Genomic DNA, 24,546 nt, shown 5'->3' with positions numbered 1-24,546 from the left:
TTTGCTGCCTCACAAGCTTCGCTGCTTTCGCATCCGTTGTCGCCCTCTTCTCTGCCTCGCGCACCGACTGCTCGAGCTCGAGGCGGAGGGCCTTGGCGTTCTTCCGATAGATCCGGCGGGCGTCTATCTCCGTCGTCATCAGGGAGCTGGCCGTAGATATCGGGAGGACTATGCGACCGCCTCCTACGCCGGTGGCCTCTCCCTTGCATGTTGCCTCTCGCGGCGGGCTGCTGCTGCCTCTTCTTCGGACATCCGCGTGAATGTCGCCGGCGGCGCGAGAATGAGCACCCACTGATAACCTTTAGGAGCTATGGAGAGGAGGGTTAGGAGGGCGGCGGTCCAGTGGCGCGGAACTGGCCAAGCGCGCGAAGCTCTGTGCGGTGCCGAACGGGCCCGCGCTGGCATCCGCCCTAAAGTGGCGGGTAACAGGTGATGGAGTTGAGCCCGAGCTGCCGCCCATGTCGCTCTCCGTCTCAAGAATGAAGGCATCCCAGTCGTCCTCTTTGCCAGATCTGTCGCCTCCAATACCGCTGATGCTCGACATTAGGAAGGACAGGGGGATGGACGTGGAGTGGAGGGGAATCAATGGAGTGTGGATCGAAAGTGAAGTGGAGATAGGCTTTGTTCCGGGTGGAGATTTTAGTGGGACGGAGCGGAGTCGGTGTGGGCCAACGTGGGCTGGGCTGATGTGGTGTACACGTCTGGGTGCGCCCGGGCCTCCCTATATTTTTTCCAGATTTGGGTTGGATATGATGGATGTGGGACTGCCCAGGCATATAGGGTTGTTATGAGGCATCGGCCAGCATCGTTTTTTTACCCGTTAGTGACCGAGCCATGCAACCAGGCATATAAGGGCGGTTTGGGGTGCTCGGGATGTATGTGCTCTCAGGTGGGGTGTAGTGGAGGTGGTTGGATCAACAGATGAAGAAAGAAGGCAAACATTTGGAGGAAGAACAACGGCAAGCGAGTTTTAATAAAGTCAACATTTCTGATATTGTGCGAGAATTTCTTAAGCGCATCAAATAGATCTTAATTTGTAACCGATTTTTAATTGGATCATCATTCTATATAGTATGCATTGTCAAATTGCCTTTTTATTATCAATTTACATTGCAAGGGAAGTGGTTTAAACCCTTATCTGATTGTGATCGTGCTATCTTTTCTCTACATGTGAAATTATACAAAATAATTGTTTACATAACTCCCGTAAAATATTTGAAAAGCCCGTGGCAACACACGGGCATTCTACTAGTAGATCAAAAGTTTCTGGCAAAAGCAAAAAAAATAATTTACGGCGCGTGTGAGTTTGATTTCTGCAAAAGAAAAGAAAGAAGAAGAAGAAACATACTCTGCCTCGCTCTCGGTGGGAGGAGAAAATTCAACCGCGTGCAAAATCTAGAGTTTAGAACCTTCCGAAGTCACGATCGACTCCCGGGATTAAATAGCCACTGTCCCTCAAACAACACGAGAAATAAAACCAAAAAGTTTCTCGCGATAGCCGCGTGGTGGTGCGAGAGCGAGACTCCGGTCCAGAGCGGGGGCGGCCGGCAGACCGGCAAGAAACCAAGCCACCTCCCGTCTCCGTCCTCGGCCACCACCACCGCCACCTGCCCGCGCCCTCCACCGCTCCTCTACAAGAGCCCCTCACCCCCGCGTCCCTGCCAGCAGCAAACCCTGCGCCGTGCGAGTCAACCTCTCCTCTCTGCCTCTCGTGGGGATCTCGCGCGCTCCTCCCGGAATCAAGCGCCGGCGGTCGGAGGGATAAAGGCACGGACATGGAGGCGGTCGCGGCGGCCGGTGGCGCCGGGCTGACCGGGTGGCAGGCGGCGGCGCTGTCGGGCGCGGCGGGCTGGGTGTGGGCGGCCTCCTACTACGACCTCACGCGCCGGGCGCGCGCGCTGGCGCAGCCCTGGGTCACCCGCCGCGTCCACGCCGAGACGCCCTCCATCCTCACCTTCCAGGTCCGTTCCTCCTCCCCCCAATCCCTGCTTTTTCCACCGCGTTTCCACCAACGGAAGGTTCTCACCAAAGGAGGAAAGGGCACACACGCAGTTCCAGTTCCTACATTTGGGGATATCTTGTTGTGCAATCTGGATACCATTACCCGTTCCAGCACGCGGTTGCTCCTCGATTCGCTAGTCTTAGGACAAAGAAGAACCAATTATGTGATTGAATCATGTAAAGAGAGATTAATTTGGCTTGAAACAAGCGAGGAGACAAATCATCATCTTAGACAAAAACATTGACGATATCTACGATGTGTGCATTTACTTTTACACCTGGCCTCGATTCCTAAGCTGTTCCTGCTTGTATTTTTCTGAAGGGGAAAAATCCCTGTCTGTTCAATTATTGCAGAGGCTGCAGCACAGGTTGCTGGACAACTTCTTCTCCGTGCTGTCATGCGTTGTCTCTGTCCCTTTCTACACGGGATTCCTCCCCCTCCTCTTCTGGGTATGCTCCAGCCACTCCCCTGCCATGTCTTGTGGCGCATTGATCACCTATTATACTGCTTCTGTAATTGTGAGCTGTTTCCGTTGATATTGTAGAGTGGACATGGCAAGCTGGCGAGGCAAATGACCCTGCTGTTGGCCTTCTGCGATTACCTTGGCAACGCTGTCAAGGTTACCATCTACTCACACAAAAATGGGTGCGAGCTGGGTTTTTGCTGTTTTGGTTGGTTTGGTTGTTGACAGCTTGGAAATTTGTGGGTGTAGGATTTAGTGTCAGCTCCTCGGCCGTGTTCCCCTCCCGTGAGGAGGGTCACAGCTACCGAAGATGAGAAGGAAAATGCCATGGAATATGGACTGCCTTCATCGCACACTCTCAACACCGTTTGTTTGATGGGGTATATTCCCTGTTTTTGTATGAAGGGTTGTGCTGCTGTGTATTTATCGGGTTTGCCTGGCTAACACTGATTTGGAAAAATGCAGATACATGTTGCATTATGTCCTCACATATGGACCGTGTGATGGTTTCATGATTGCCACGGGTCTTTCTCTAGCTTTCATGCTTGTTACGTTAATTGGCATTGGTGAGTTTTTTTTATTTCTCCACAGAACTGTCTCTTACAGTTACTGAAAGATACTGATTGTGTGGCTTTACATGAAATTTGATAGCGAGGGTATACTTGGGCATGCACAGCTTGACCGATGTTATCGCTGGGATATCTTTTGGCATCGTGATCCTTGCATTCTGGTTGGTTGTCCATGATCATGTTGATGCCTTTGTCGTCTCTGGCCAAAATGGTATGTCCATATGCCTGAACATTACTTTGAATCCAGCGATAAATAAATTGTGATATTCAAAAGGCATAGAATATTCTCATGGTTGTTTTCTTCTGCAGTTACATTCTTCTGGGCAAGCCTTTCTCTAGTGATGTGCTTTGCATATCCAAGGCCAGAATTCCCAACTCCTAGCTTTGAATTCCACACAGCATTCAACGGGGTCGCTTTCGGAATTGTAAGAACTCTGACCTCTCTGTGTATGACATATGGTTACTTGATCCAGAGATCGTATTGCTCGTAATCTTGTGTTAGAATTCTTCTCAGACTGTAGATATTACTTAAGAATTTGTGATGGAAATTCAGTTACCATTCACATTTGAACTGTGATCAACAGAGAATAGTCTTCACCATTGACTGAATATAGTTCACCCAAAAGAATTCTTGGAATTAAATCTAGCTCTAGTTTCTCCTATCCTATGACCTTCCAGTTGTTGATAAATCATGTTTACCCTTATTGACACTGTTTTCTACCCTTACCGATTCAGGTCTACGGCGTCCAGCAGACGTACACCCGTTTCCATGGCCCGGAAGCCCCCCTCATTCTCAGCCATCAACTACCCCTCCTCGCGTACGCCGGGAGGGTCCTGGTGGGGATCCCGACCATCCTGGCCGTGAAGTCGTGCAGCAAGGCGCTCTCGAAATGGCTCCTGCCGGTCATGTGCAGCACCCTGGGGATCCCGATCGTGTCGTCCTGCTACGTGCCCGCGCTGAAGCCATCCGACATTGGTGGCGGCTCGGGCAACAAGGACGAGGCCAAGCAGGCCGGCGGGTACCTCCAGAGGGTGTTCTCCCTCTTCCCTCAGAAGGCGTACGACGTGGACACGGGCATCCGGTTCGTGCAGTACGCGGGGCTCGCGTGGTCGGTGGTCGACCTGGTGCCGGTGATCTTCACGCATCTGAACCTGTGAGGCCGGTCGAATTAGCGAGTCAAGGTTAGCAGCATTTTGTTTATTTCTTCGGAGGAGGGGTGATCTGATCCCTCCTCCATGTCTCGCAGGCTGTAGATCCATTGACCTCAGCCTCATTTTTGTGTTGTATGTTTATCTGTCTAGCACGTCCTCTAGCGGGTGGTGTTTTTATTTTTGTACAGTTGTCCAAAGTAGCAACGAGGAAAGTATACACGTGATGCCCTTGTTTTTGTTCGATGGGAACAGCTACTGACTGCCATGTGCGCCATTGTTAGTGCTTAAAACTGAACCCTCAGTGGACATATATGGCTGCAGAAAAGACAGTATGCTTACTTATCGCCTTTCATTCCTCTACGTGGCCGGGTTTGGTCGCCCCGTATTTTGGATCAAACTTTGACCATAAGTAATGGTATGCCACAACAGTCATATTATGGGATCTTCATTCTACAGAAGTTTGCTGTGATAATGTTTTTTTGTTGCATATAACTCATATTTTATTTGTCAATTTTGTGATCAAAATTTGAAAGAAAAGAAAATGGAGGCTTATAAACCCGATAGTTCTTTTTATTAATGTGATGATGAAATCTGAATGTGTGGCTTGACTTAGCACATTGACTGTGAATCATACTATGTGGACTGCCGTTGACAAGTCGTGCTTGCCAAGTGGAACATGTTTGTGCTCGTACGCAACTAGTACGTGTCGACGATCGCACCGCGGCAGTGGGTGTGATGATGTCAGGGAGGGAGAAACAATCTTTATCTGACCGTCACCATTGATGTTTTTTTTAGGGGAAAAGATCGCCGCTTTTATTAACTAAGTGTAGCTCGGAATGTCATCCGAAATTACATCTAAAATGCAGTCTGGGGAACCCCCAACCAAACCTTACACAATTCATCGCCTACCCCTACTTTTGCTAATTTATGCGCGGCAACATTACCCGTGCGTCTCACCCACGTCACTTTGTAGTCATTCTTCGTCTCCAGCATGTGTTTGATTTCCTGAATCCATGGTCCCGCTCCCGAATAATTGATGCCCTTCTGGTTGATCATTTGCAACACCGGCAAACAGTCTAGCTTCAAATGGACATTCTGTACATTGATCTCCTCTGCTACCTGCAACGCTCTTTTACACGCCAAAATCTCCGCTGCTTCAGGCTCCACAATGTGTGGAAAATGATGGCACACTCCGGCCAGAAATGCCCCATTATGGTCCCTAAGCACAGCTCCACCCCCAACCTTACTCCCTCCTTTATGCACCGCACCATCTGAATTAATCTTCACCCATCCATCTACAGGTGCTTCCCACTTTTGTGGCAGATCCGTCCTTTCTGGCCTCGGCTTTAGTTGATGCACGTTGTTCCATTCCGCCATGTGAGAGCAAACTGACTCCATTATTTCATGTGGTTGATCAATCCTCTTCCCATCTCTTGCTGCATTCCTAGCGAGCCATAGACCGTAAGTAGCCTGAATCATTGCCTCCCGCTTGTCCCCATCAGCAGCAGCAAGCCATTCAACGAGCCAGCGAGATAGCTCACCATGGTTGTCCAACGGAGCCGGTGGAAGTGCCACATAAACGCCCTTCTCCTCCCGTAGTAACTTCCAGAAGTGGACGGAGTGTGGACACGCCCAAAAACGGTGGTATATGGTTTCCTCTCTATCACATGCCACGCAAAAAACTCCTGGTTTAATTCTTCTACGGTGAAGCTCGGCGCTAACCTCCAGTCCGTTCTTAATCATACGCCACATATGTACCGTCACCATTGATGTTGGGAGTGGAAAGCGACCGAGGGAGGAAGAAGCTGTCGACATGCCTGCACAACCAGAGCACGTCACCACCCGGACCCGTTGCCGACTGGGCCTGGCAATGCTGCATCGCTTTCTACTCCCAACGTATTGCAGAATCGGCCTCTGTTACGCTATGATTTGTGGCTGCAAACAGCTCAAATCTTAGGCCGCTGACGAACATTGCTCAGAAAACAGTACACGTTGCCTAATCAAGCATGCAGAGTGATGGTATTTTTAAATTCACATGCGATTAAAACACAATGAAATACTCCTATATTGATCAATGCCGTAGTATGGAAAATATGCTCATTCGAAGAAAATACTGGTCGGGAGTGAAAATCATTTGTAAGCATAATAATGTCTGTTCTTCTTTGTGGATAACACCCACATCTTTGCATCATTCATAAACAAAAAATATCCACTAACCATACAAACATTCATACCACAGCCAACACCACACAGACAGTGCTCAACATGCTACAAGTATTCTATACGGAAAATCAATACGGGTTCACAACACCTAAGGGAACCATAACCATACAACTACATTGTCCATCTCTACAACAAATAATCATCAAAATGAAAAATTAGGCGAAATGTGCGAACGGGGAAAAAATTATGAATACAGGGGGGAAATGAAATGGCTTCCTGTCATCACAATACAAACGCTGCTCGATGCTCAAGCTCAGTTAGAGAGGTGAGTAACACAATGGACCCTTCCAGCTGTAGGTAGGTAGGTATACACTTTGATCACGATGCGGCGAAGCGGCTCGCAAACAGCCAGGGGCATCATGGGCGGAAAAATTAAGAAGAATAACACACAGGAGGTTGATGATTTTCAGCAAAAAGATTTATCTGCAGCCAGGAAACTTCAGCTAGTTATCAGACCTTTGGTGCAGAGGTCGACACCGATTCCGCATCATCACAGGAAATAGTCTGGCGTTCTACGAGTTACGTCTGGTTCTCCCCTTCTCGGGGCCGGCTCAAACTGCAGAATCACAAAATCACAACAACTCAATGACTGAAAATCCTAGATGTGCAAAAATATCCAATTTGTGTAAGGAGAAAAGCACTGGTCAAACATTTTGGTTAGACTTCCTATGGATTCTCAAATTGGCCATACTGTTATATCAACCGAACACTTATGCCAACAGGTCCTCCTATTCATATCAGAAATATGTACACTGGAAAATAATCTGCCAATCTCAACTTGCATCTACTCATCCATGTATCAGTGGCTAACTGCCCATCACCTAACCACTTCAGTTACTTATGTCACTTGGGGTACATAATTATTAATTTTTAAGCATTTATATATAATCATCAAATCTACCAGAACAAATGTAGAAATGAGATGTATATAATGTACCTGGATGAAAGTATGCTCCCGGCAATCATCAACTTCCAAGATTGATGCCATGTTTCCACAGCGGTAGCAATAATTAGGTGCACTAAATATGGTGACCACTTTTTGCTCCTGTTTGATGCAGTAATGTGTTAACTAGATATAGTATGGACCACAGACAAAAACAAGTGTGGAACTCAGGAGCAGATACTAACATGAGCCCAGTTGAATCCCTCCATGACCAACTGGTGAGCTCTAGCAATAAGTCTTAAGTTATTGGTATGATTGAACTGCTCTGATATATCCTGAAATGATAGGAGTTGCAAGGTCAGTGGAAAACTGACCTAAAAATTGGCATAATACGTTGAGCAAACAAGAATTTTCTGTACCAAGAAATACCTGTCCGAAGGTATATCCAGCGCCTCGAGGAGAAATACCCCAACCGCATCGATCATCGGGATCAGACCACAGAAGATCACACATGGGGCCTTCATGAGGAACTTCTTGGGTGCGGTCAAAGTTACGTATGTTATCAAGTGTCTCAATGGATGGTGATAATCCACCGTGCAAGCAAAATATTTCTGACTCAACCTATGAAATGTTTGCATGTCAATTTCACTAGATAACGTATAAAAAAACTTGACATATAGGTCATTCCATCAATGGAAATGCTGCAGAAGTGCAATACATACCAATGCTGTCAAGGGGAAGTAGTCGAACAGATCCGTAAAGGTTTTCCACACAGTTGCATTTCCATACCTGCAATTAATGTTGCCAGCTTTATCTCAGATACGACAAGCGGAACCATAATCTGAGGCATCTTATTATTTTACTACTAGATTATATACATTATTACATTATATACAAACAAAGACACTTACTTCCTTAAGCACTCATCGTAGAATCCATAAACTTGAGTGATCTGCAATGCCAAAATTATTCAGTGAAATTGTCAATGTTTAAAAAATGTAATGGAACTGAAATATGTAAAAAAAGAACATTAGAAGCTTTGTAGGAGTGTGATAATCTACCTGTCGGCTTTCATGGTTTCCTCTAAGAATGGTGATTCGCTGAGGATAACGAACTTTCAAAGACACCAACAGCTGTATATTTCAAGGTTACATTAGTCACAAGAGCTACTATAGTAACAAATATATCACAAATTTCTTGCTAAGCTACAAGGAGATATTGCTCGTTAACTCTTACCGTGACAGTTTCGACAGAATAGTAGCCACGATCTACATAATCACCCATAAACAAGTAATTTGTATCCGGACACTGATAAAAACAGAGAAGACGTCAGTAAAGTGAAGATCAGACTTCAGTCACTTCACTATAGATGACTCAAGAACTTGGCACAAAGGAACATGAACAAGAGAACTTGTACCTTTCCACCAATTCGGAACAGTTCCGCAAGATCGTGAAACTGCCCGTGAATATCACCACAGATTGTAACAGGACTCCTTACAGGCTGCAAGTATGCCAAAAAAAACACCAAAATTAAAACTGCCAGCAAAACAATAACCCAATCGTGTATCTGGCAGACAGGAGGAACATAATTATATGAAGGGGTCATTGCATAGCACAAGTTCCACAGATTCCGTGGGGCTAGCTTAAGTCTGCATGGCCCATAAAAAAATCTAACACATGCCAGTTGCCAGACACAAAACAGAACATAGTACATTTGGCATGAGTTCTGATAGTGGCCCCATCTTGTATATTCTATCCAAAACCATTGAAAGCAAGTAATTAAGGAAAATGCTGGAGCAAACTTTGCTGAGATGTCCAACTACCATTATCAGCAAGACACGTGGCTGCATTTATTAGTTCAACCTTTCACTAATCAATATAGTAGGACTGAAAGCATGGTACAGTCAACCAGTGCCATACATTGCTTGTGTTGTTCAGGAGACCTAGTTTTTCTTTGGAAGGCATGTCCTAGCAGCAGCGGCTATATCCCATCACCTTTGTCAAGAATGCACAGACTTCAGGAGCAACGAACAGACATCATGCAGTGTTGTTCTTTTACCCACATATTCAGGAAGTGCGTGCACATCACAACAGTGTGTTATTTCTGCTATCTGAGATTTATTGCTTGATTGTGATATTGAAACTGTGCTTACTATAATGGGTAAAAATAGTATTGTTTTAAAGTACTAGATCTATTGTTTGCTAGTGTTAGTACAAATTTAGAATGAAATACCAGTAGCAATCTTCCATACTTGTCAGTTGTCACCATGGATTATGAGTCCAAGGACTAGTCAAGACTAGTCTATGAGTCTCAACTCCAGGGCCGACTACACTTCAGTGCCGACTAGTCTATGAGTCGCAACTTCAGTGTCGGCTAGTGTAGATTACTCACGCTTAGTCTATGAGTCTCAACCTCGGAGCGACTCGTCGACTCGTAAACCTTGGTTGTCACCAAGGTTTTCGAGTCGATGAGTCGACAAGTCGTTCTGGGGTAGTGACTCATGACGAGTCGAGCCTGGCCGGTCGACGGGTCACGACTAGTCTCGACTAGTCGAGGGGTTTCAGTCAACCCTGGCAGTGCGACTAGTCGCGCGACTCAAAAACAGTGGTTGTCACAATATCATCATACCAGGTTTCTGACCTTGAAACTGCCAATATATTGCGATTACTATTGATGAGCCCGTGCTTGGCAGTTTGAGGTCAGGGTCAAGGGAGACCCGGTTCAATATTGGAGCATATTGTTTTTTAGTCCGCAGGAAGTACAGATGTCTGCACATCTCCTCGTAAAGTTATTTGCACTCCTTTCTTTGATTTTGTTTACTCGTCGATTTGGCCAACATACTCAAGTTATTTTGAGTTCCCGAATATGAAAAAAATCTACTTTGCTGAAAGTGTTTGGTGATATGAGCAAAAGATCCATGATAACAATAGAAACTCCACGAGTAACGGCTCTAGCACTCTCAACAGAAACAATTGTGCTTGTTGAACAATGTATCGTAGGATCCGTTATGTAACAGAGTTCTGTTACCTCAGGGTACATCTTATTCTGAACAGATAGAACCACCACATTCTAGAGTTTGAAAGACCAGTATTGTTCAATGTTCATAAAACCTTACGGTACAAGTTATAACAAATCCTTGTCTTGTTCACTCGACTAGTGCCTTGCGGCTTTCTCTGAATACCAAAATGGTGAGACTAATTGTGATGCACACAACAAGGTTGAGACGAGACAAGATGTGCTAGCTCATGGCAAGGAAGCTCTGACCAGTCGAGTAAAGGCAGACATCTCGGTAGAGAAGTAAAGTAGTATACCTGAACATTGCTCTCCTCCATCAAAATCTCCTTGGCCTTCTCGCACAGTGCTCTAACCTGTACGGCAAGTATTAAAGAATCAGAGCAAAATCAATGGTAACCTATCTAGCAGCTCTATGGAAGGCAGGCATCGCTTTGGCGGAAGGTGGAAACTTGGAGGTTTGGACAAGCCATATGCCTCCCTAACGAATCCACCCTGCGTGACTCCTCCAACTACCCCAACAAAGATCAACCAGCTGCCAAAATTCGTTTCTTTTTCAGCGGAGCAGCTGCCAAAAGTCAGCGATTTCGTAGAAACAGGACTACATCGCTGCGTGAGTCTCATGCAGGAATATCAATGTGACCTTGCGTGAGCAGGACGGGCCCTCCCCTCGAGCAGCAATCAATTGCGAGAGCATAACAACTCTGCTTCGCTCGCAATCGCGAGAGTAGCCAGCAACCACCGAAAAACCGCCGCACGGACCAGCGAAACGGCCATTTCTGAGCAAGCTAGTAGCGAAACGGAGCCCCGGAACCCCGATCTCCCCCGGAGCCCTGGCCGGCGCCCCGCGGGGCCGGAATTCCGCCAGATCTGGCGAGACCCGCCCGCCCCGGACCACCGGCAAGAGAGAAAGGCAGGCACCGGCAAGAGAGGGAGGGCGCCGGAGGAGGACGGCGGTTGGTTGGTTACCTCGGCCTCGGGGAGGGGCTTGCACTGCATGAGGCGCTCGATCTGGTCGTCGAGGCCGCCATGGGGGCTGCTCATCCTCGCCGGGGGTCCACCCTGGGCAGATCTCGCCGGCGCGCGCGCGTGGGGAGGGGAGGGGGGAACGAGAGGTGGGGAGGGGGGCAAAAGTTCTGGAAAGGTGGGAGCGGCGGTGGTTATATAATTGCGGTCTGGTCTGGAAGGATTGGAGCCCGGCTGGCTGTATAGCGGCGAGGCCGAGGTGGAGGAGAGGGTCGTGGTGAAGTGGTCGCCGCGCGGAGACAACCACAACCAGGGAGAGCGAGCGAGCGAAGGAAGGTTGCTATGCTGCCCACTACGAGTGATGATGCTCTTGTCTTGGTTGGGGGTTGGGTTGGGTTGGTAACAACGATCGATGTATGTCGAGGTAGAATAAAGTAGAGTTTCGTGGTAGATCTTGATGGCTGGCTGGTAATAAATTGATAACAAATCCAGCATCCGTAGGAACTAAACCTAACCATAAATTGATAACAAATCCAGCATCCATAGAAACTAAACCTAACCATTTGAACTATGCTTGGTTTGTAATTAAGTAAGCTTCGGGCTCACGCGCGCCACATGGCGCTCGGTCCCCCCCCCCCCCCCCCCCTCGCCGTCTTGGTTGCCCTTCTTCTCTTCTTCGACGCCGGCGAACATGAACTCGCCCCGTGTTGGTAGTGTCATCCTTTTCGCTCCATGTGGGTTCAACACTTACTTATCACAAATTATGCTACAAGGACATCATTGTGCGAGAGGCGTGAGGAGAAGGTGCCACTGGAGCATGTTGGGCAGTCGGTTATTATAGGCAGCTAGTAGGTAGAGCGGTGTGTCATGGGAGACGCGACGGTCGCCAAAAATCTATTCTTGAGCTCCCGAGGCGTTCTGGATATTATGGTTGTGTCGTGCCTTCAATGGTGGGTCCCAACATATCAAAGAACGGTAAAAAGAGTCTCCTAGTCAATATTTGTGGGCCCATGTCGAAGTGGCAAAGTGGAAATTATGGTCTCAATGGTGGGTCCCCCACATCGGCAGGAACGGTTAAGGAGTCAACCGAGTCGACACACACCAGAGTGGACAAATACAAATTACGACCTCAGCGGCGGTCCCCACATCAGCAAGAACGGTTAAGGAGTCAACCGAGTCGACACACACCAGAGTGGACAAATAGAAATTACGACCTCAGCGGCGGTCCACCACATTGGCAGGAACAAGTTAGGTAGTCAACCGAGTCGGCACACACGAGAGTGGAAAAATAGAAATTATGGCCTCAACGATGGTCCACCACATCAGCAAGAACAAGTCAAGTAGTCAACAGAGTCGGCACACATCATAGTGGGTAAAATTGAAATTACGGCCTCATTCTGGGGCCCACATCGGCCAGAAGGATCAACCGAGTCTCCTCCTCGTTGCGATTGACGTGGCGAAGTAGTGGGTCCCAGATGTAAGGAAATTGGAAATTCGATGGCAAACTGACGGCAACTGGCAAAGACGGTGCGGAATGGCATGGACAGAGACCGAAATGCGCAAGTTTGAGTGGGAGAACTCGAATATGCAACTTCATTTGTCGCATGGACCGGCTTTTCCCTATTGAGGAAGAGAGATACCAATGCAAGCGAAGAAGAAAGAAGTAGGACGCCGATATCCACCACACGTGTGGCATCTAGGGGGTGTGCCGCACGCCCCGTGTGGCATCGACACAACCCCGCCCGCACGACGGCGTCCGGGCACACCCAGCCACAGCCCACACGTCCGGTGTGTGGCGCGATCGCCCACACGTCTGGGCGAGCGACCCCGCAGCCCGCACAACCTCTCTCGCCCATCGTCCCTATCCGCCTGCGAACCACAGTGCCACCGTTCGTCGTCGTCTCCAACCTCTGAATCGACCAATCTTCCCCTACCTCCATCGTCTTCCTTCTCTAGTTGACATGGCAACCAAAACAGATCTCTAGCGCCCCCCCATCGACGGAAAACACGGCAACGAGCTAACAGGTCGTTCTCCTATCTCCTCCTCCTTCCCCTGGCCCCAATAATTTCACTTTCAGATTGCCCACGTAGATGGCGACTGGATCCACACTGACATGGCAAACACACCATAGATTTGTGTCGCATGGATCTATAACTAACATGAATTACGACCGTTCATGTTTATTCCCCTTTGCCCTCCAACGAACACAAAATATGCCATGTTCTATCCTAGATCTGATCTAAGCTTTTAGGTTGGGGTTGCTACCAGTAGGTGCTCGAGAAGGATGTGTAAGATTCACTAAGAGTTAGGATTCACTAAGATCAGGGCAGAAAAGAGCAATTTGGGCAGTACATATAGAGGGAAAAAAATTAGTTGCCACCTATCTTTGTTGTTAGTTGCCATCATGTTATGTTGTTACTTGCCATCATATTATGTTGGTTGTTGCCATCAGTTCTGAAGGAAATATGCCCTAGAGGCAATAATAAAGTTGTTATTTTATATTTCCTTATATCATGATAAATGTTTATTATTCATGCTAGAATTGTATTAACCGAAAACATGATACATGTGTGGATACATAGACAAAACACAGTGTCCCTAGTAAGCCTCTACTAGACTAGCTCGTTAATCAAAGATGGTTAAGTTTCCTAACCATAGACATGTGTTGTCATTTGATGAACGAGGTCACATCATTAGGAGAATGATGTGATGGACATGACCCATCCGTTAGCTTAGCATATTGATCGTTCAGTTTTATTGCTATTGCTTTCTTCATGTCATATACATATTCCGTTGACTATGATATTATGCAACTCCCGGATACCGGAGGAATACCTTGTGTGCTATCAAACGTCACAACGTAACTGGGTGATTATAAAGATGCTCTACAGGTATCTCCGAAGGTGTTTGTTGGGTTGGCATAGATCGAGATTAGGATTTGTCACTCCGAGTATCGGGGAGGTATCTCTGGCCCCTCCCGGTAATACACATCATAAGAAGCCTTGCAAGCAATGTGACTAATGAGTTAGTTGCGGGATGATGTATTATGAAATGAGTAAAGAGACTTGCTGTAAGTGCATCTAGTGCCACCCCTAGTTGGTTTTGGAGTATTGACGACAAACCTAGTTGATGGACTAATGTGTTTGTGAGAATTGCAGGATAACACAGGTAGTAGTCCCTCATTGATTCGGTTTACCTACCGGAGATGACCCCTAAAAATGTGTGAAGACAATGAAGACAATGGTGGTATCTGAAGATATTCACAACAAAGATTATGACTCGAGAAGACATTCACATGAAGACTATGGAGTGCGAAGACATAGTTGTTTAGTAGTTTCCTTTTCTTCTTTGTTGAGTCATAGGAACCACCGTACTGTTAAGTGGGGTCCAAGTGAACAAAGTCAGAGTGACTGAAGTGATGCTCAACCAAATCCTAAGTCTTCGAGCGAAGACAATGAGAGCAAATCTTATCCAGAGCTGGATGAGTCAGCTTTACTTATAGCCCAAGTCAAGCTGCCGCGTGTGTTTGAAATCTGACCGTTGGAACACGTGTCAGTTCCTTAGTGACCCAGGGTCATTTTGGACAAATCAAGTCGGGTTGCCTAGTGGCTATAAATAGCCCACCCCCTACACCATAAATTGGTGGCTGCTCAGAGTTAGTGCACGGCTTTTGTCGTTTGAGAGCAACCCACCTCCGAAGCATTTGAGAGAGAAATCTTTGCGAGGACAAAGCCCAAAACACCCAGAGTCAAAGAGTGTTAGGCATCACTGAAGTCTTTCTGTCCGCGTGATCTGAAGACTTGTTACACTTGAGGACTGTGAATCCTCCAGCCGGTTAGGCGTCGCGTTCTGAGCATCCAAGAGTCATTGTGGATTGCCGGTGAACGAAGTTTGTGAAGGTTCGGAAGTCTACCTTGAAGACTTACCAGAGTGGTTGGGCGAGGACTAAGTGTCCTTAGCTCAAGGGGAATAAGGTGAAGACACGGTCTTCTAAGTTGAATCTCAGCCTCCCTAACCAGACGTACAGTTGTCACAGCAACTGGAACTGGTCCAACAAATCCTTGTCCTCACCAAGCAACTGGTTCTATCTCTTCCCTCACTTATTTACAGTTTGTCTTCGTGAAGTCATTTGCATGCTTGCCTTATCTGTTTGACTTCACTGTGTGACGACTATTGTTGGTTGGCTTCATACCATCTTCCATCTTGATCCATACTACCTAACTGCTATTAGTCTTCGTGCTTTCACTTTATTGCATACTTGACTATGGCTTGTCTAGTGTAGCCTACCTTCCGCTGCATATCAATAGGTTCATTTCTATTGTTTGTGTTCATAACTCCCATGTTTTGAAGACTTTCATAAAATCGCCTATTCACCCCCCCTCTAGTCGATAACTAGCACTTTCAATTGGTATCAGAGCAAGATACTCCCTTGTTCTGTGTGATTCGGTTTAACCACCTGGAATTTTAGCTATGTCGACTGCAGGGATAATCAAAGTCTCCGCTGCGTGCCCTGTCTTTGAGTGCACTGATTACCCCTACTGGAAGAATAAGATGCGCATGCATCTTGAAGCCATTGATGTCGATCTATGGTATGTCGTCAAGAACGACATTCCCAAGACTGGTGAAGGTGTCACCCCTGCTGATGTCAAGAAGTTAGTTCAACTGGATTCTACTGCCAAGAACATCATCTGTGGTCATCTGACCAAAGGACAGTATGGCCGTGTGAGTGCTCTGGAAACATCGAAGCTAGTCTGGGACTGGCTCTCCAAGGTCAACGAAGGCGTCTCAACCCAGAGAGACTCAAGGATCAGTGTTCTTTGCAACCTCTTCAACCGCTTCAAGAGACACGACAATGAGAACGTCCATCTCACATTTGATCCACTACAAAAAAAAGACACATCCGTGACATTTTGGGCCGAACGAATTTTTTTCTGTCATACTTATGACACTTCTATGACGATAATTGTGACAAAACCCGGTATCATCATAGATGTGGTGGGCTCCTACTTCTATGACAAAAATCATGACAGAAAATGGGCTTTTCGTCCTGGGCGGGCCGGAGACGCAGCTGCATGACATTCTTTGGGTCGTCCATGACGGAAAAAACCGTGGTAGAAGCGAGGGCGAGGAAAATTTCGGCGAGTTCCCGGTTACGGTGGGTGGTCGGGGCTGAGCGATGCGCGTTTCTCTCGTACACGTACGCGCGTGTGTGCGAGGCGTTGGCTCTAACTAAACCCGAGCGAGGCGTTGGGCTCTAATTGAACCCGAGCGATTGCACTGCAGGCTACGCGTTACTGAAGCCGAGCGATCGATCGATGGCTGTTAACTGAACCCGATCGAGCGATTCCTTCGCTACTGCTACTAACTGAAGCCGATCGATGCTGCCTCTGGATGAACAGTGAGCGTTGCGGGGGGGGGGGGTGGATGAACAGTGAGCTGTGGGGGTGGATGAACAGGACCCCGTGGCGTTGCCTCTGCATGAACAGGACCCCGATCGATCGAGCCGGTTGGGGCTGGATGAACAGGACCCCGTGGAGGGCTGGATGAACAGGACGATCCCGTGGAGGGCTGGATGAATAGTAGATGGTGGAGGGGTGGATGGACAGTAGCCCGTGGAGGGGTGGTTGAACAGGAGCCCGTGGAGAGGGGTGGTTGAACAGTAGCCGGTGGAGTAGCGCGCGGTGGAGGCTGGATGAATAGGAGCCCGTGGATGAACAGTCGCAGGTGGAGACTGGAGGAGGTCGATGGTGGATGAACAGTAGCCCGTGGAGGCTGGAGGAGGTCGACGGTGGAGATGAACAGTATCCCGTGGATTCCCGTTTTGCGGTACGCCACACCCCTCCCGATGAACAGGACCCCCGTTTCGACCGTAGCAACACAAGTCCGTTTCCTCCGTTTTGCAGTACGCCACACCCCTCCCGATCAACAGGACCCCGTTTCGACCGTAGGAGGTCCAACACAAGTCCGTTTCCTCCGTTTTGCGGTACGCCAGACCCCTCCCGATGAACAGGATCCCGTTTCGAACGTGGCCGGTCGAACACAAGGCCGTTTCCTCCATTCTGCGGTACACCAGGCCTCGTTTCCATCGCCTGTTCCGTCCAAGCCCTCCCGATAAACACGACGACGCATTCCGTTTCGACCCAGCCGGTTGGCTCCCCATGAACACGACGACGACGCTGTTTCTCCGTTCCGACCCAGCCATGTACACGAGGCCTGGCCGTACGTATATATGCGCGAGTAGGCGTTCAAGACCCCGCCCGTATGTACGTACGCGGCCGTATTTTCTTTCTTGTACACTGGCCGTTGTACGTACGTGTACATGCTACGTGCGCGCCTCTACTACGACACGTGCGCGCCTCTACATCCACCAGTATGCACTGGCGGAGCTTCAGCAAGGCTCAATGGGCCATGGCCCGCCCAGGGCTGGAACAATTTTTTTATATAAAGCCAAGCCCCCAACGCTGACCTACGCCGATGTAGAGCAGGAACGCAGCAGACAGGAGCCTCCCATGCATTGCACTGAAGCATTTGCTTGGTCGTTCCTTGATAAAAGCACTATCTCACGGTACTACAGCGCACATCAGCCGCTGGCTACCGTGGCAACCATCAAATTGAATGTCATGACTTATTTTGTGCTCTCTGGCCCGCCCAATATTTCTTTTGTAGCTCCGCCACTGCCAGTATGTACGTACACGTTCGCGACCAGAATGACAACGCTACGTACGCTTCGACCAGGTGGGTCCCGACTGTCAGGCACTTCCTTGCATGCGAAGATGTAGATGGTGGGTCCCAACAGTCAGGGGGCGAATCGTTTTTTTTTTGCCCGGACGCACTTCCTTGCGTGCGAAGATGTAGCTGGTGGGTCCCAGCAGTCAGGGGGGCGAATCATTTTTTTTCGGACGCACTTCCTTGCGTGCGAAGATGTAGCTGGTGGGTCCCAGCAGTCAGAGGGAAACGTTTTTTTCACGAAATACAGTGACCCGTCTGGTGGGTCCCAGCTGTCAGGTGGAGGAATAATTATTTTCCGCGTAATAAGGAGGCACTTCCTTGCTGCGGCCGTGGACCCAACTGTCAGCCTCTCCACGTACAGTCCACGTCCGATGGAAGTCGTTTCTTGACCACGTTGACAACGCCGCGCCGAGAGCACCACGGCGGTGGACGACGGCGAGGCCTAGGAAGGGGACGAAGCGGAGCTGGGGAAGACACGGCAGTGGATGCCCACGCGTAGAGGAGTATGAGGGTTCACTCGTTCGGCTGCGGTGTGAGGCTGTCGTCGCCGCAGAATAACAAGGGGTGTGGGTGAGTAGAGGAATGGCCTGGCCAGCGGCAGGAGTAGTAGAGGGCGGTGAGGCCTCCGCGGCATCACAGCCGGCCACGGGAGGCAGGAGCACACGGCACGACCGGCGCTACTTTGGGTGGCTGGATCAAGAAGACCAGAGGTTGAAGAAGCACTACGGCCGTTGGATGGACATCGTACGGTCACTGGAGCTAGAATCGTTCATATTGACTAAGTTGACAAAGCCCTCCGTCCCCGTCAACTTAGTAGGCTCACAAGTCAGCCTCCCACCAAGGTGGGTCCCAGCTAGCAGGGGGAGTATTCATTTTTTCTGCTTAATAAGGAGGCACTTCCGGTGGGTCCGAGCTGACAGCGGGGGGAACGTTTTTTTGCGAAATATGGTGGCCCGTCAGGTGGGTCCCAGTAGTCGGGGGGAAACATTTTTTTCGTAAAATATGGTGGCCCGTCCAGTGGGTCCCTGCTGTCAGGTGGAGGAATCATTATTTTTCGCGTAATAAGGAGGCACTTCCTTGCTGCGGCCGTGGACCCAGCTGTCAGCCTCTCCACGTACAGTACACTTCTGATGGAAGTCGTTCCTTGACCACGTTGACCACATCGCGTTCCGTTGCATGCATGCGTCCATGGGCAGTCAGGGGGGAAACACCACTCCCAGACTGGAACGACCCGGAGATGGGGAAGACGGGGCAGTGGAGTCGCAGATGGAGAGGAGTGGGAAACTTGACTGGTTCGGGTGCGCGGCAGCACAGCCGCGGTGCCGCCCACGGGAGACAGGAGCAAGAACAGAGGTTGAAGAAGGAGCACGGCTGTTGGATTAACATCCAACGGTCCAGCTGCTAGAATCATTTGTTGATTAAGTTGACAAAGCCATGCGTACACGTCCGCTTAGTAGGCACACAAGTCAGCCACTAAATCTGACGGTTCCCAGCTGTCAACGGGATGAATAATTTTTTTTGCAAAACAAGGAGGCACCTCCTTCCGTGCGAAGAAACAGCCGGTGGGTCCCAGCTGTCAGGTGGAGGAAACATTTTTTCAGCTTAATAGGGAGGAACTTTCCTTGCATGCAACCATGGACCTCGTGGGTCCCAGCCGTCAGGCTCTCCACGTTCAGTCCTCTTCCGATGACTCTCGTTTGTTGACCACGCCGCACCGAGCGCAGCGAGGCGATGGACGACGGCGAGGCCCCGGACGGGAACGACTCGGAGATGGGAAGATGCGGCAGTGGAGTCGCAGATTGAGAGAAGGAGAAGGGTTATAACTGGTTCTGGTGCGGCGTGGGGCTGCAGTCGGTGGAGAATAACAGGAGGTGTGGAGGGGTGGAGGGATAGCCTCGTCGGCGGTGGGGTAGCGCTTCGCAGCGATGCATGCTAAGCTGAGCCGCTAGCCGCCGGAGGCCGGACCAGGCGGTCCCGGCGACGCTGGAGGAAGAAGACGAGAGATTGAAGGTGCATGCCGGCCGTTGGATATAAATCCAATGGTTGTGGATGTCACAATCATTTGTTGACCAAGTTGACAACGCCCTGCGTAGGCTTCGACCTATTGGCCCACATGTCAGCCTGCAAAAATGTGGCATATATATAACCCATGTTTTCTAGAATGTACAGTCCATTTGCTGGGCTGGGTGAACAAATAATTTGGCGTCAATCAGGCCCATTTATATTTTCTAAGAAATCCCAGCCCATTTGCACTTCCTTGAAATGAATTAGCTGGGCTCGTTATATATATATAATGTTATGTTAAAAGGAGCAATTAATATCAAAGAATAAACCGGAGAGGCACATTATATATATATAATTAAAAAATTAGCGAGTTATTGCTCAGAATAAAAATGAGCGCGTTATTATTAAATTGGTCTTTAAAATCTTCGCAAGATTTTGTACGCAATCACCAGGATTTTCCTTGCCTGTGAGTCAAAAACAACCAGGATTTTCCTTGCCAACTTCTGTTAAACATTTACTTTTGTAAGTTAATAACACGTGGGACGTTTTTATAATGTATATATAAGTCTCTATAAAATATACGATAATAGTAATAATATAAATATATATAATGTGGTTAGAAGGGGAAACATAAATTGGACACAACATTATTATTTTTATATATAGATAAATAGAACAGAGACATGCGTTTTATTAAAAAAATACATTGGGCTGCTGATCTTTAAGAAAAAGCCCATAGGCTGGTATGGACCTCAAAAAATAAGTTGAAACCACTGTCTCTATATGTCGTGGGCTACGCATGTTAAAATACAAAACCTAGGCCTAGCTGATACTTGTTCGCCCTCTGGAAAAAAATGATACCAGATCCCCGAGCGAACTGGATTAAAGAGGGGGCCGGCGGCACGACTGAAGAAGCACATCAGGAGCGATTTTTTTCTTCAGTGGATGGCTCTCAATAGCTTTTTTACTTGCCTCTGCACCATACAACTTGTATTTTTAGCCTCCCAGTCCGTCGTGGTGGACCAACAGCCCATTTGCTGGGCGGGCCAACCTACAGAAACCAGCACTCGATTTTTCATCAAGCCCCAAAAACAACACAGTACTATGTTTGTTTTGAGGCCGAAAACATTATGGCAGGGGTTGAGCGGGGGAGAGGGGAAGACAGAGTAATAAAAAGATTGAAAAGAGCTGATGCGCTGTTGCTACTCTAACAAAGCAGGTGCAATTCTTCTCGGGAAGAAGGTGTGCCGTTGACACCCACACGTCAAATACCCCACAGTAGGCATACTAACAAGTTCACACACAAATACAACAGAAAAGGTAAACATTCGTATCAAACTCAGGTTCACAGGACACGTTCATATTCATAGACAACATTCACTATCAACAACTCAAAAGATTCATATATACACAAGCTCAGCATATCTATGCATCCAAATGATTGATAGATCACACGACAATATTCATACATAATTCACAAAAAGATTCAGATATACACATGTTCAGTATGTTTATGCATCCAAATGATTGAGATCACAACCAATATGATCCATGGACGAACTTTAATTACCTAGGGTACAGACTGGTAAATGGTGTTCAGTCGGAGGTACTTCTTGCTAAAATTAATTCTTGTACGAGTAAACTTTCGAGTACATAAGAGGCAGCACACACAATCTGAACTTTGCTTGTAGGTTTATCCTCAAATAGTGGCCTCGTGCCGAGTGAGGTTTGAGCAACTTGGCCACTACTTTCATCCAACTAGTTTACTGGCTCATCTTGGTCCTGTAGCTCGCCAAAATTCTACATTGCAGACGAGAAAGGAGGCGGTTGAGAAAATGAACCACCCAAATTTTTTGTGCAGTTCAACTGAAATGGAGCATCCCTGGCGTGCAGACTGATTAAGTGCTAGATGAATATACGCGTCAACCAACTTGTCTGGAATCTTTACACTCCATGCCATACAGTTCGCTACCATATCTGCCGATAACCAAAAGGCACAAGTTGGGACCAAAGACTGGACTGTGTTCTTCTGGGCTATGCGCCAAGCAATATTTTTGGCGTTCACTCTCCTAATACTAGGGAGTTTGACAACTGGTTGACGCCGGTTGATACTCGAATGAATATAGGCACTTCTTGTCAACATCGATGTTTGTCTGAGTGAACTTTGGAGTACATAGCAGCAGCATAAGTATCTGTCCATCTGATCATTTTGTGCAGTTCTACTGAAATCACCCAATGCAATGATTTGCCTGCGAGTTCAGGCTCCAAGTTACTCCTTTATAAAATCGGCAAACAGTAGCACAATACCAAATTACCAATACATGACAAGCACAATAATCAGGATAAAGACCAGTACCAACCTGTGTGAGGTAGCATATCAATTACTATTTCCTTTGACTGGAAGCCGAGATAAGCGAAGCGACTGACAGCGAAGGAAGAAAGCAAGCCGAGATTAGCGTCTGACAGGAAAGGACGGAAGCTGTCGAGTCAATGAAGCACCCAAAGTTTTTGTGCAGTTCCACCAAAATCGAGCATCCCTGTTGGCACATATATTGAGAGAGTGAGATTACTGTAATAGTGGGACTAGTTGATGAAACATACACTAACAAATAGAAGCACCCTCATTATCTTAATGGGTAAAGTTAGCAACATAGTAGTCTTGCTTAAAGAGAGGTATTAGTTTATTTAATCAGTGCCAATTAGCTCAACACTCAAAGCATTGCCATTTATCATAGTTTGCAAAACTTTAACGTGCAAAGATAAAGGAGTTTCTCATGACAGTAGCACGATACAAATAGAGATGACAACAAACTAATATGGATGAAGGCCTTAGGCCCGTACCAACCTGAGAAAAAAAGCTTATTCATGTAGTCCCATAAGAGATGATAAAGCACTCACTGGAATCACTCAATAGTATATATTTTTGTGCACTTCAAATGTATGGTTGAAATCACTCTTGTTTACCAGTGCTGAGATTATATCGAAAGATTATCAAGAACTTCCAGCAGAGTTAAAGCACTGGCTGGGATACAGTTCATTGTATTGTCTTGTGTAGTTCCACTAAAATGTATGATTGGCACAACATGATCCCTGTTTGCACAAGTAGGAACAAGGTGAAACCTTCATTAGCTTAGTGAGAAAGGATAGGAAGACATTAGCATATTACTCTAACAGTAGCATCAAATTCATGATGGACAATACGCAAAACATTGCCTCATTGAACCAATGGCAATAAATTGACATGCAAAACAATAGCACTATTATGTCATGACACTAATAATATTCCCTCCCTGCTCCACCACATGATTCACCTCCATAGACAAACATACACACGTACATGATTCAGCATAGGGTCCTACTAAAGATTTGTTTAACTCCGACAGGAAAATTAGGCAGCAATAAATTAGTGGTACTTAAGTACTCCTAATTAATTAAGTGAGACAGCAGAAGTGGAAGGGCTCCCTGGAGGATCGTCTCACATGTAAGGTAGTCGTTGCCGGAGCCCTTGAATGGCCTCGACTGAGGCCTCTGGCTTCAGCAAGATCGCTTTGGCACTGTTTATTCTTCTTCCTCCTCCTCTTCATGCTCTGTTTCTCTTTCTCCTCACCAGTTGGTGAAACCAAGTACATGATTGGCCTTCTATTTCAGAATTGGTTTTGTCAGTGAGGGAGTACAAGTGTACTAGTAAAAAATAGCATTATTTTCTCATGGCAGTCGGAAAATAGAGATGAACACATGCATTAAATATCATTCTTACCTAAAGGAAGGTTATGGCGCCAATATGGATGATGAGGATTGTAACACAGATCTCCCTTTGTGCAGTTCCACCGAAATGAACAAACTGTTCCATTCTGACATTCCAGTTAAACAGCACAAAAGTCACTTCTTTTAAGAAGAGTTTTGTGCAGTGCACCAAAAGGTCACAACAGCAACCAGGTGAATTGGATATCCCTGTTTGCACAAAAAGGTACAGAGGAAACAGTCAGAGTCTCAAACAATTACAGGCAAAAACATTTGGCTAAACTTGTCATGGCTTATAACAGTGGCATGGCTTCATTTTTACCAGGGACATTAGATTAAGAACAGCTAAATATTTGGTATAAGGGCATGGGACAGTGGGTGCACCAGCAGTCCAGCACCATGTACGTAAACAGGGGCATAAAGTGGTGATTCATAGTTTGTTGCCCCGAGAAACAAACATCCAAGAAACATATCTGGGTTGGTCCCATTTTTGTTCACTCTAGCCACCTACTCCTATGTGTGGATAGCAAATCTAGTCCTGGTCATACCACTGTGTACAGCGTTACCCCTATATTTCCCTTTTCGACCAAGAGACCGGTTGGATGACCAGTCTGTACTACTTTCACCCCCTTTCCTTCCTGTTTGTACCAAGTCCGATGTACATACTAAATTCCCCCACCCCCACTTTATTTCTTGTTTGAACCAAGTACCCCTCCGTCCGGAATTACTTGTCATCAAAATGGATGTGTCTAGAACTAAAATACATCTAGATACATCCATTTCAATGACAAGTATTTCCG

The 24,546-nt window shown here is 47.4% G+C and overlaps 2 protein-coding genes across 2 annotated transcripts; one reads left to right on the top strand and one right to left on the bottom strand.

Annotated features, from left to right (window-relative positions):
* The first annotated feature begins 1,461 nt into the window (after positions 1 to 1,461).
* LOC123123333 (lipid phosphate phosphatase delta) lies at positions 1,462 to 4,528 on the top strand. The gene is made up of 8 exons (XM_044543824.1): positions 1,462 to 1,961; positions 2,356 to 2,451; positions 2,547 to 2,621; positions 2,715 to 2,845; positions 2,931 to 3,031; positions 3,117 to 3,245; positions 3,344 to 3,459; positions 3,770 to 4,528. Exons 1-8 carry the CDS (start codon positions 1,776 to 1,778, stop codon positions 4,190 to 4,192), a joined length of 1,257 nt encoding a protein of 418 aa, XP_044399759.1. The 5' UTR covers positions 1,462 to 1,775; the 3' UTR covers positions 4,193 to 4,528.
* A 1,924-nt stretch (positions 4,529 to 6,452) lies between these two features.
* LOC123123332 (serine/threonine-protein phosphatase PP2A-2 catalytic subunit) lies at positions 6,453 to 11,603 on the bottom strand. The gene is made up of 11 exons (XM_044543823.1): positions 11,275 to 11,603; positions 10,605 to 10,661; positions 8,710 to 8,793; positions 8,529 to 8,600; positions 8,354 to 8,425; positions 8,204 to 8,244; positions 8,015 to 8,081; positions 7,722 to 7,913; positions 7,538 to 7,627; positions 7,347 to 7,454; positions 6,453 to 6,965 (listed from the first exon to the last, which is right to left on the bottom strand). Exons 1-11 carry the CDS (start codon positions 11,347 to 11,349, stop codon positions 6,900 to 6,902), a joined length of 924 nt encoding a protein of 307 aa, XP_044399758.1. The 5' UTR covers positions 11,350 to 11,603; the 3' UTR covers positions 6,453 to 6,899.
* Between the last annotated feature and the right edge of the window lie 12,943 nt (positions 11,604 to 24,546).

This window comes from Triticum aestivum, chromosome 5D (genome assembly GCF_018294505.1).
Source record: "Triticum aestivum cultivar Chinese Spring chromosome 5D, IWGSC CS RefSeq v2.1, whole genome shotgun sequence".
NCBI lineage: Eukaryota > Viridiplantae > Streptophyta > Magnoliopsida > Poales > Poaceae > Triticum > Triticum aestivum.
This window is presented reverse-complemented; position numbering and strand designations above follow the sequence as displayed.